This window comes from Mirounga leonina, unplaced genomic scaffold (genome assembly GCF_011800145.1).
Source record: "Mirounga leonina isolate KUSES-001 unplaced genomic scaffold, KU_Mleo_1.0 Mir_507, whole genome shotgun sequence".
In the NCBI taxonomy this organism is placed as follows: Eukaryota; Metazoa; Chordata; class Mammalia; order Carnivora; family Phocidae; genus Mirounga; species Mirounga leonina.
This window is the reverse complement of record NW_023270789.1, coordinates 5,888,316-5,900,934: the sequence shown is the minus strand read 5'-3', so window position 1 is coordinate 5,900,934 and position 12,619 is coordinate 5,888,316. Positions and strand designations below refer to the sequence as shown.

The 12,619-nt window shown below is 38.5% G+C and overlaps 1 protein-coding gene across 14 annotated transcripts in view; it reads right to left on the bottom strand.

The window, feature by feature from the left end:
• The window catches only part of PHTF1 (putative homeodomain transcription factor 1), a 66,614-nt gene that overhangs the window by 22,521 nt on the left and 31,474 nt on the right, over positions 1-12,619 (bottom strand). For all 14 annotated transcript variants that reach the window (XR_004676486.1, XR_004676485.1, XM_034990269.1 and 11 more), the window contains 9 exons: positions 12,468-12,557; positions 11,248-11,469; positions 7,925-8,053; positions 7,257-7,529; positions 6,370-6,501; positions 5,521-5,607; positions 2,197-2,352; positions 1,102-1,197; positions 537-662 (listed from right to left, as the gene is read on the bottom strand). Coding sequence is in view for 12 of the 14 variants with exons in the window: in XM_034990269.1 (XP_034846160.1) it covers positions 537-662; positions 1,102-1,197; positions 2,197-2,352; positions 5,521-5,607; positions 6,370-6,501; positions 7,257-7,529; positions 7,925-8,053; positions 11,248-11,469; positions 12,468-12,557 (1,311 nt within the window). In the remaining 2 variants the exon portion in view is untranslated. The remainder of the gene's footprint in view (positions 1-536; positions 663-1,101; positions 1,198-2,196; positions 2,353-5,520; positions 5,608-6,369; positions 6,502-7,256; positions 7,530-7,924; positions 8,054-11,247; positions 11,470-12,467; positions 12,558-12,619) is intronic.

Below are 12,619 nucleotides of genomic sequence, written 5' to 3'. Positions count from 1 at the left end.
CAGAATAAGTTAGTTTTAAGACCAACAGTTGGGGTTTCCAGGGCACTTACATGACTATGAACCGAGAACCCTTTACATGAGAAGAACAATAGCAACCACAGAACACCATAGAAAAGAAACATGAACAATTCCCAGGGTCAGAAATGACATACTGCAGTTCATGGGTCTTGGATTTTCATTCGTTCTACCTCTGTGCATTTCCCTAGATGAGAGGATGACCATTCCCCAGCCCATGCTACTAGACTGACATGAGAGTCAAACTTGATTTTGTGTTCCATTCAAGAGCACAGTCTATTCTACTTGTGTCAAATGAGAAAACCTAAGCCCAGAAGCCTGTGCACCACCATCAAAATGTCTATTTTACCTCAAGAGAGCTTTCCATGCCACTCTCCAGTCTCCCAATATCTCTCTCTCTCTCTCTCTCTCTCACACACACACACACACACACACACACACACAGGGTGAAGAGCAAGGATTCTAATATTTGGTAATTTTTAAGACTAAGGCAGATGCTACAGAGTACTCGTCCCACTTACTCTTATATTAAATCCTAGAAGATCACTTATAACACCTGAGACAGCAGAAAGGATAACGACTCGTGTGATATTGTAGATTAAGGGATTCATTGTCAGTCCATAGAGTCTAAATGGTGTGTCCAGCTCCTACAAAAGCAGGAAAGAACAGAGATGAGATCCATGACCTCTCGATGGCCCCCAGTGATTTCTGGGCTGTTTTTTAGGCCTTGGGTGAGGATGACTGCGTCAGGCCATCTTTCCTTCATGTTCAATAGCTGCTTTCTAAAAACCTGTAATGGACTCTCATCTACTTTTCCACTAGCTAAGTGTTTAAAGGTGGGTTTGCGCGGTATGTTATTTGTGATTTTTAAAAAATCTTAATTTGAAAAATGTGACAGACGTCAGCAATAACCAGAACCTGGGTAACGAGATGAGAAATTTTTTTCTATATAGTCATTAACCCCAAACTATCAAGTTGGCATTTTTAATGTACACAGCCCGGCATCTATCTGCTGCTAGGGTCTCCTCCAATAAGTAAAGCATTGATTTAAGTGCTAGTAAAAGTGTATCACAGGGTGTTACTTACTTTCAATAACTTGGTGGACAGCTTTAATACATTATTTACTAGAGTAAGCTGTTCTTTCTTATTCGGCTTTTTCTCCATCTTAAGATATAAATTAATCTAAGGGGAAAAGGAGAGATTTAGGTAAATGTCCAGAAAAAGATAGGTACATACTGCATAAAGTCTGGCAGATTCAAGAGTAATATTTTCAAATAAAATAAATTTTGAAATTCCTGCAGTTATTTCTACGGAACACATATGTCACATACCCTACCCCCCAGCCCACTCAGTCACATCTGGCAAAGAAAAGCCACTTAGTGGATTTAAGAAAAAAAAAAAAAAAGTAATTTAAATATCAAAACAATGAAAGTGTAATACTAATTTTAACAATTAACATGTGCATCCCTTCAGTTCAAAAGCTCTGTCTTACTCCTTTTGGTGTCCCCCACATAATCTAACATCCTCGGAAACACTAATGGGATGTAAGAAGATAGCTGCTGATTTTCACTTGCTATATTTCCTTATTTTTTCTCTGCTAGGAAATATTCTCCACTATAATTCTAAGGCAAAAAAAGAAAATCTAATGATACCAAAATGTTTTTATTTACAACTTATGGATAAACATGAAATCAAAAACAAACAAAACCCCTTTATACTACTCTGTTTATAAGAAACCTTTCCCAGTCTTAAAATCCAGTCACATACTAAAGAGCAAGCATTTTCCAAACACTGAATGTATTCTATGGCTGATATAGAAGAAATGCAAGAAGCTTATTAAACATGCTTAAATGACAAGTACTATAAAGATCTAATACTTGATGTGAAATATGAGATTAAAGACATGCTCCATTACCACCAATAAAGATACCTTTATAATATACAAAATACTTCCAGTCCATAAGATCTTAATTCTTACAATCCTGGGACCAGGTGGGGAAGATTATTACCCTCATGTTAAAAAGAGGAAACACTTATACAGTAGCATATATTGGAGCAGAGTGACTTGTAAGTTCATACAGCTAGAAAGTGCTAAACCTAGACTCAACCCTGAATCTTCTGCACAGATCTTATTATGCCATCTCTAACCACAGAACCAAACTGACAAGGACCAATCAATACCTGCTCAGTAAGTAATATTGAAACATTGCTGTATTTCTTATTGGTTTCAGACCCCAGTGAAGCCAGACGCAGTAAGAAAAGTAGTAAAGCTGTTTCCCAGATCAAAAATTCCCAATTATAAGCATCATTCAGGAAAGTTTTATGCCCTTGGAGAACCTATACAAAGGACCAAAAAAAGTTAAGTTTTTCATTTGTCTCAAAATCTCTAGTTACTCCTTTACTCTAGCAATTTAAAAAGATTTATAAGTTACCAATATTTTATACTCAAAGCAGGAGAGTTTTAGTACTCATATAAAGCATTCTCTATTTAACTAATCACTATTTCTTTAAGTTCTCTGGTTTTTCCCTTTGCATGAAAGACAGCAAAAGTCTGGAAGTAACAAAGAAGGAAAACGTACAACAAGTAAAATAAGACAAAGACATTTCCAGCCTTTTAACCACTAGTGTGCCTACTCATGATTATGTGGTGACCATTTTTTAAAGTATTAAGTTTGCATTTATATGACTAGTAGAGCTTCCTAAAACATGTGGCCCATCCTGCTGGTATGACTAGAAAATCCTGAGGATCGGGCTCTTTACTCCATTTGAGGAGTAGTAACAACAACAAATAACAGCAGCAGCAGTTACCAGTTATCAAATGCCTATTATGTGTCAAGTTTTCTGGTAAAAGTCTTTGGTTTTTTCAAAATTTACTCAAGTAAAGCCCAAGGTAAAATGGAACTGACTGAAAAAGTATACAGAGAACCCTAACTGAAACCAAATGCTGGCCTTCGGAAAACCAGTAAGTCCCAGAGCAGCTCCCTTCTCCATCTCTCTTCCTCGAGGGCCATTTGGGCTCTCATCACCGCTCCTCTTAGCTAATTCTGTTGCCTTCCAAGATCCTTGGTTACTGCTCCCCCAACTTTGACTTTCTCCAGCTTTGGTTTATCATAGCACCCTACTAGCCCCACTGATCCCCAGACCTTTCTTCTCCAAAGTCCACCACTGTTATCTCAGCTTTTCAGTTCTAAGTCCCAAAAGAGGGATACATTTAGCTTAGCCTGGGTCAAGTGTTCACCCCTGCCAATCAGTTATAACTGGGGGATGAAAGTAGCAGCTAGTTGCAACCTAGGTCCACCTCTTCGGCAGGGTGGTTTGTTGTGTAGCAATAGATAACACACAAACCACAGCCAAATGGCTATAAAACCAAACACAAAGAAAAACTCTTAAAACCAGCCAGAGAAAAAGGACATTAGGACATTTTAAAGGACATTTAAAAGGACAAAAGGACATTTTAAAAGAGCAGCAATAAGACAAACAGCTGACTTCTCAAGATAAAACATGGAAATCAGAAGAAAACAGAATCCTAACAGTACTGAAAGTAACTGGCAACCTAGAAATGTATATTCAGCAAAAGCATCCTTTAAACATGAAAGTGATAAAAGACATTTTCAAACAAACAAAAACAGAATTCAACACCAAGCAGATTATTCTAACAGGAGGAAAATAATCCCAGAGAAAAACAGAAATGCAAAAACTAATGAAAAGGGTAAATACGTAGGTAAATATAAATGAATGACTACAAAAAATAATAATCTTGTGGGTTTAAAATATATGTAAAATTTAAGTGAAAGACACTAATAATGGGTGAAAGGGTAAATGAGATAAAGTGTTCTAAGGTTCTAGCATTACCAAGGGAGCAGAAATTAATAATTTATTGGACTATAATAAGCTAAGGATGTATGTTGTAATCTCTGAGATCAGTAGTAGTAAAAGAACATATAACAAGTTAACAGAGAGGATTAAATGGAATACTATAAAATATTAGATTAATAAGATATGTCAAGAAAGGAGAGAAGAAGGAAAATTAACAGGTAGACCAAATAAGAACTAAATAGTATTTGTATTTATGGTAATTACATTAAATGTAAATGAGCCAGACAATCCAAAACACTAAGACTGTGAAGCTAGATTAAGGAAAAAGCAACCAAAAAAAAAAAAAAAAAAAAGGATATGTTGATTACAAGAAACATGACTCAAATATGAAGACAAAATAAATGAAAGGGTGGACAAAGGTAACATGCAAAAACTAATCAAAAGACAGCTAGTGTGGTTAATATCAAATAGAGTAGACTTTAAGTTAAGAAACATTAGATTCAGAGACATTTCATAAGATCATGAAAGATAAAGAGCCTGACACTTTTCTAGGTTAAAGAAGACTAAAGAGACAGGATAATTAAATGCACCATGTGGTCCTGGGTTGAGAAAAAGAATAACTATGAAGGTCATAAAAGTCAGCTTCAAGATATATGAAGTGAAAATTGACAGAAATAAAGGGAAAAAAAGAGAAATTCACCATCATAGTGGAATTGAACACACCTCTGCCAATAGCTGAGAATAAGCAGACCAAAAACACAAGTGAGGATGTAGGAGATGCAGGCAACGTAACAAATAAACTTGAACTAATTTACGTAGAGAGAATGTTGCTCACCCAAACAACAGAATACAAGTTCGTTTAAAGCACTGATGGGGATTTAATGAAATGGACCATATGCCAGATAATAAAGCAAGCCTCTACAAATTTCAAAGGAGTGAAAACATTCAGAATATATTCTCTAACCACAGTAGAATTAAGTTAAAACTCAATAAATGGAAAAATACAAGAATAAGCCTGTAACTTCTTATAGTGAAGAAAGCACAAAGGTCCACCTGGTAAAAAAAGGTACAGGGACCTACTGAAAGTATACAGGAGGGAGCCTCAAGGGTCTCCCACTGGCCAAATCTGAGACAATATAGGCATTAAAAGAAATAGAGTAATCGATTACAATCTATTGGATAAAAATCAGAATATATGAGTCCATAATGGAAGGAAGGAAGGAAGAAAAGAAAGGAAAAGGAAAAGGAAAAGGAAAGGAGGGAGGGAGAAAGAAAGGAAGAAAAGAAGGAAGACGGGAAGAAAGGAAGAAGAAACAAAGGAAAGGTCAACCAGAGAGTGACAGCTAACAGATGTGTGGAAGGAAAGATGGAATTAGAAAAATCACTATTTTGTAACCCTCGTGGCATGACAGCCTTATTATCAATCAAAAATTGCCAACTAAAATTAGAGTGATCGTAGAGTAATGAGAATTACTTTATTCTCATTTCAAAAGTAAGGAAAATTAACAAGTATTCAAAATAGCAAAAGAAATTTAGATACATTTAAAAAAAATAGATATTTCAACACAACCATGCTGGTGCCTTGCTCTTGAGAAATAAATTTTTGTCACACACACACACACGTCTAAAATAGATAGTGAACCATATTAGAATTTCCATTTTTCATTAAAACAAATATGAAACTCTTACCTGGGCACAGCAAATGAAAGCAATTGAAAGTGTCAGCAAGAAGACTGAAGATACAACCACATCAACTGAACGCTGTGGACCCCGTCTCTGTGGAGTGAGACACAGAAGTTAATGTTTAAGATTACAGTTGGAGACAGCAATGGCCCTCACATCATTCACATTCTGAATCTAACTACATTAATGTGAAAATAAATGTTTATAAGAAGTTTCTGATGGAGACGAACCATGAGAGACTACGGACTCTGAGAAACAAACTGAGGGCTCTAGAAGGATGGGGGGGTGGCGGGAGGGGTTAACCCGGTGATGGGTATTAAGGAGGGCACGTACTGCATGGAGCACTGGGTATTATACGAAAACAATGGATCATGGATCACTACATCAAAAACTAATGATGTAATGTATGGTGATTAACATAATAAAAAAATTAATTAATTAAAAAAAAAGTTGTTTCTGGCATAGGATTTTAACACATTTTGGACATGTTTAACTTTAAGCACTGAAATTCATGCTGTTCCAAATTAAGGGTGTGAGTGATTCACTGATGTATTTTCAGCTGGAATATTTTCCAAAATGTCAGAGAAAGATGCAACTTTCAATTTATGATTCTGCCCTAGGAATTTAAATTGTCTTTTCCCTTTCTAAGCTCTTTTTTACTGACCTCTACCAGCTCAGCAGATAGATCACTTCCAACTTGGAGTCCAGTACGTCTGCCGGCCACTGATACGATCTGTCCAGTGCACAGAACTTAACTACAGTGCCCACTCAGTATCTGCTGCCAGCAAATTTCAGTGAGCAGGTTTCCTGCATATTCTCGCACACACTCTCTACGATTAGTCGGATGAAACTCACCTTTAGAAAGGAACGCAGTGATAACCATATCTTAATGTTCTCCACTTTTTTAAGTCTGAAATGAGGTATTTCATATTTCCTAGCTTTCCTGGCAGAGGTAATATGGCTGAAGAGTTTTGCAAATAAAAATCTCTAGAGGAGGTTTAAAAAAAAAATCACAAAGTAAAAGGTACATGTGTGTCTCTGTGTATATATTTATATAATTGTAAACAATATTCCCAGTATATACGTAATAATAAAAGGATGAAATTCTAATCAGGGATCACTTAGATCAAGTCAATAGCTCATGACCCTATTGCTTCCAAAGCACATCCCACTGTAATCTATGTCTTCATAATATGGTACACTCCTGACATTTTCAAGGAATATTCTTGGGATACCTTTGTGAATCCCCAACTTCACAAACACAAATGTTTATACAGCATTCTGGTCTAGACTTTCCATTCACAATCACGTTTTTCGCACATATCACCAAGATATCAAGTCCTCAAATCCTAATTCTAATCAAAATCCAATAACCCTATTTCTCACTTGACCATTTCCCACAGAAACATTCTGGCATTGGGAATAACTACATACGTTACGAGTGAGCAAGCACAAAGGCACACTGGGGCACAGGAGCTATGTATGCAGTCCGCCAGGCTCAGTCCCTGCCCAAGCCATGGACTCCTACACATGCGCTCGGCAAAATGCCAGATTACCACATGTCATTTGTGAATAATCAATATCATGAGTGTTTAACCCACAAATACCAAAAGCCCACTCATCAATCCTTCATTGCTCACATTAACTTTTGGAGAGAGAACAAATCAAGAGAACAAAGTCAATTCAATGGAATATCATACGCGAAAGGAGAGGCAAGAAATTTTACTCAATGCTATACTGACCTGTTTATATGTTCTCTCTGCCACACACATCATGAAAAAAAAAATCCAAGTAAGACACAATCGTTCAAAAAAATTAATCATAGACAAAATAATAATAGGTGTAACAGGTGGTGCCCCACAAAAGAGAGTCATGATCTCCTCAGCTGAAATGGACTTTAGCTGGTCAAGGCTCTTCTCACGGAAAAGTCGATGTAAAAAAGGAAAAAATGCTAATCCAATGGTGACGACATTTCCCAGCATCTGATAACCTACTCCTTGCTGATATGCATTAACCTGGGAATTAATTTAAAATGCCCATCACTATTACACAGTTAAACGGAGTTACGAAGCAGTGTTTACCAAGTACTACTTAGATTATTAAAAACTAAATCTGTTTTATAGCTAAAAGAAGTACAGATTTATGACTCTTTGATTTCATTAAAAATTAGGCTTGACTGAGATAAGGAATATTTGCAGAGTGTACCTGAATAATTGATCATGTTCACAGAGAACTTTGTAACAGATAACAAAAATATACTACCAAGTAAATATTCTAACTACAAAACCAAGAAAATATGTATTTGTGTTTCAAAAGCAGAGTCAGTGTTCTGATCACTGAATAGATCCCGTGAAATAGCTGATCATTAAAACAGCTTTTCTGAAAAGTTTGAAAACTCATGAAATCTTACCCTGCTCATGATGATGCCACTTATTTCCAACACAGACATATCCATCTTTTTGCACTCATTCCCTTCCCAGATGATTGCACTAACTCGATCAGAGGCAGGACTTGAGTTCTGAAGCCAGAATAAGTGGTTCTAAAAAAGAAAAACATAAAACTATTTCCATCCACCCTTCTTTCTTTCCTCCGTTGGATTTTCCCCCCGTTGTTCAGTTCTCAGGCCACATACACCAGTGCTGGCCCCTCATCATTCTACTCTCTCCTTCCCAGAGCTCATCGTGCCGATGGCTGCCTCCATGATGCTCATCTCTGGTCCCTTCTTCTTCAATAAGCCAATTTCTTACCTGGAGAGAGGCTCAATGTCTTCTGTGATGACGGGAAGCGGGACTCCGGGATCTTCAAGGTGGCTTCCCTGTCTAAAGGTCTGGAAGTGAGGCTAAGCTTGGTGTACTTGCGGCATGTTAAGGAGAAAAGTATTTCTAGAGCAATGTGACCATAGCGGAGGTGGCAGGAAGTTAGGTAGGAGAGCTGCTAATAGGCCTTACATGTTACATGAATGACTGAGGAGTTAAGCCTGTCTCTGGCCTCATCAGGACACAGAAAAGCATAGAAAACTCAGAGGCTTTAGAAAGCTCAAGATTTAAAAAAAAAAAAAGTGCCATTTCCTTCTGCCATATAAATTCTTATTCTTCAAGTACCAACTCAAGTCCCATTTCACCAATATAGTCAGCTCATCGCCACAAGCCTCACTACTCTGCCTTCCTCTGAAATTAAAGACCCTTAGAGTCTATCCCAGACAAATTAGCATGTAATTATATGCTACTTTTCTAATGTCCTCTACTTACTTCCCCTATAATCATCTTGTCCTCAAACTAAAATATAAATTTCTAAAAAAAAGGATCACATGGTGTATTTCTTCTCTTTCTACTACAATGCTTAGCATAATGCTGATGATCATTTATTGATTTATTCACTGATGATGCCAAAAAAATGTATGAAGTGCTGACTATGTAACATGTGCCATAGATACAATGGAGAACAAGACAGACGCTATCCTTGACATCAAGGAGCTTACAGACTGATGGAAACATGATTAAATAAAGTTACTACATGGCATGATAAGGGAAGGAAAGAGGGCTTCAGGAGCAAATGAGAAAGGCTTCCTAAGGAAGTATCATTCAAGCCAAGATCTGAAAAAGAAAAAGGAGTGAGCCGAAGGAACGAGTATCAGAGAAAAGTGTGTTCCAGGCAAATAAGCCAGAGGCACATGGGGAACGGTACAGCTCTGAAAGAAGTTCAATTGCGGTAAAGTAGAGCATGTGAGAGCAGGGGGAGGAATGATCAGAGATGAGACTGTATCGGAGCAAATAAACAGAAGCAAATAATCCCAATGGGGGGAAATCGCAGTTAAAGGATTTTAAGGGGAATGACATCATCGCGGCTGCAGTATGGAAGAGCAGATGAAGGGAGCAAGCCCACAGAAGCTGTTAATGATCCAGATAGCCCCAAGGAGGGAAGACACAAGTAGACAGACAGATATTATTCAGTGAAGTCAAGAGGATGTGAGGACCGATTAGAAACATGCTGGGGAGGGTGGGGTCTCCAAGGTTTCTGCCTCAGATGGCCAGTGATGGCATTCAAAAATACGGGGAATAAAAGAAACACAGGGTAGGTAGGGGAATTGGGAAATGAATTCCTTTTGATATGGTGAGTTTCATACTACCTTATATAGGCCTTAAAATTATACTGAAAATCCCAAAAGTGCAAAGAAGGTCAAGATCATCAGGATGCTATGCATAACTACTGAGGGTTAATGTAATTTAGATGAATTCTCAGACTGAATGTAAAGAATATTTAGATTCAAGCTCTGATAGCAAAATTGAAAGAAAAAAGGCTTAAAGCTTTAATGAGAAAAGTGTATGTTGTTTCTGGTTAGTCTTTAAGAATTGTATACATCTCGGGTGCCTGGGTGGCTCAGTCGTTGAGCGTCTGCCTTCAGCTCAGGTCATGATCCCGGGGTCCTGGGATCGAGCCCCACATCGGGATCCCTGCTCGGCGGGAGGTCTGCTTCCCCCTCTCGCACTCCCCCTGCTTGTGTTCCCTCTCTAGCTGTCTGTCTCTGTCAAATAAATAAATAAAATCTTAAAAAAAAAAAAAAAAGAATTGTATACATCTAATGAAGCAAGTTTTGTTTTTTTTTTTAAGGATTTTATTTATTTATTTGACAGAGAGAGACACAGTGAGAGAGGGAACACAAGCAGGGGGAGTGGGAGAGGAGGAGAGGGAGAAGCAGGCTTCCCGCCGAGCAGGGAGCCCGATGCGGGGCTTGATCCCAGGACCCTGGGACCATGACCTGAGCCGAAGGCAGAGGCTTAACGACTGAGCCACCCAGGCGCGCCCTAAAGCAAGTTTTTTTTCATGAAAATGTGTAACCTAAATCAATGGTACCCTAGAGTCAAGAAAATTCACTAATTCAACAAATGAATATCCACCACCCAGTACTTATAAATCACTGTGGAAATATTTAGCCTAAAGAACAACCACCAAAACAGAAGAAATCATGATCACTGCCACCAAACATCTGAAATGTTGATTTGAGACCACTTCTAACCATTCAATCTATCCAGCAGTGGAAAAAGCTCTCTCATGAAGTAACAATCACTCCAGCAGCTCTAGAAGTATTTAAGCAGAGGCCACTGATCATCTGATTGGGTACAAATAATAATGCTAACACTTATTAGGTGCTCACTCTTTGTCAGACATTGTGCTAAGCAATTTATATTACCTCATTAGATCTATCACAATAGTCCCAGGAAGTAGTAACTCTTATTACCACGTAAGAATTCCTACATCAGTTGGAAGGTTCAAATACCTTCTAAGGAATCTCTAATTCCAGACTATCTGATTTTGTGATGTTAATATAAATCCTAAAATTAAAAGCATCACTTGGTTTATACATTATTAGAGAACCAAGCAATGCCATTTCTTAGTAATTCATATATAACACCATGATGTCTAAGAAAATATGAGGTTGATGGACCAAACAACCCTGCTCACATAAAATGAACATTAAGGATCATTCTAAGGAAAATAATGAGAAAAAGTATTATGAATAAAAATTTAGGTTAGGGCAACTCCAGAGTACTCCCCCCTGAGTTCTAATCCCAATATTTTCACTTACAGATTATGTTCAATTTCCTCATCTCTAAATTAGAGATAATAATAATAGTATCTACCATATACGATTATGGTAAGGTCAAATGAGATAATACGGTACCTGGCTTGTAAATACAATGAGTATTGGCTATTATTACCGTCACCTTTACAGACCTGCTGAAAAACATCTTCTTTGGGGTCACGTTTGGTCCCTGAGTGAAGGGTATTCACATGGGCCCCCTCACTGTCACTGGTGACAGACGACCGGCACTCTGGGCCATGCAGCAGGTCGTCCCATAGCATATCCTCAGTCTCCGAGTCATGGCGGGTGCTTTCTGAGTCTCTTCTCAACATGTTGAGGCTTCGAGAGCCACCACTCATGCCCGACCTAGAGCCCTTTCAAGGAAAACAGAACACCAAAACTATATTTTTTTTCATTCATTTTTAAAAGCAATCATATATCTGAAATAAAAGTAAAACAAGTTATCTGTGGTGATGGCTGGCAAGCTTTTTTAAGTGGACCCCCACAAGGCTTCATGTAACAATAATACATTTTAACATGTCAGTGTTGAATTCTGATGATTCTCTAACAAGCAGGACTCTAAAAGGACTCCAAGAAGTTTTTGCCAAATCATGAGACGGCTCCACTCAAGTTCCCTGGGATGACAGTGACCTTTGCAAGCATATCCCAAGGATCTACCCTGGATATAGGTGTGGCCGAGCCTTCTGACATACCCAAAGTGTCCCCTACTCTAAATACCGTGAGCGTGACTGCAGATCTAGTCACATCCCAGGGACCTGGCCAAACATGGAAAGGATAGTCAGGCTAAGAAAAGGATGTACGATGCAGCTCTCCTGCAGTACAAACATAAATATGCAAGTCTTTCCACAACCCTGATGGCCTTGTCAATTGAAACAAAAAAAACCACACTACCACCATCTACCCCGCTCACCTCTGAATGATAACCTTCCAAATGGACAATATGCCCATGAGCTGCATCACGATATTTGCGGCTCCCACCTCTCAGGGGTCCTTTCTCAAAAATCTGTCTTCATCAGCATTAGTGCCACTTACAAAGGAATGATGCTTAAGAATGAGCTCCATACTCCAAGTAAATGTTAGGGAGCCTTTGGATCCTCTGGGGACTGAGGAAGCTCTTGCTGAGCATCATCTCATCCAGGATGCTTTTAAGATCAGAGTCAAAATGAAACAGAGCTCCTTCGCTTTCTGGGGGTGAGTAGCCACATGAAAGCTTCCAGATAGGTAGACAGACATTTGGTGGCAGGGGAGGCCAGGCAAATATAAGCACTACTTTAGGACAACCAATTAAAAAAGCCACGGATGACACTCGGGACTAGGCCTTGAACAGGGACCTGTCGAAAGGATACATTACCTGACTGAAGGCCGCTGATTCAAATTCCGATTCGACCAGACTATCCGAATCCCGCGTAATGTGACACCACTTGGGAGTGGTCTTCTTTACCTGCCAAAATGAACCCAACAAACAGAGGGAAAACATGTCCAATATCTCATTACTTTTCAATG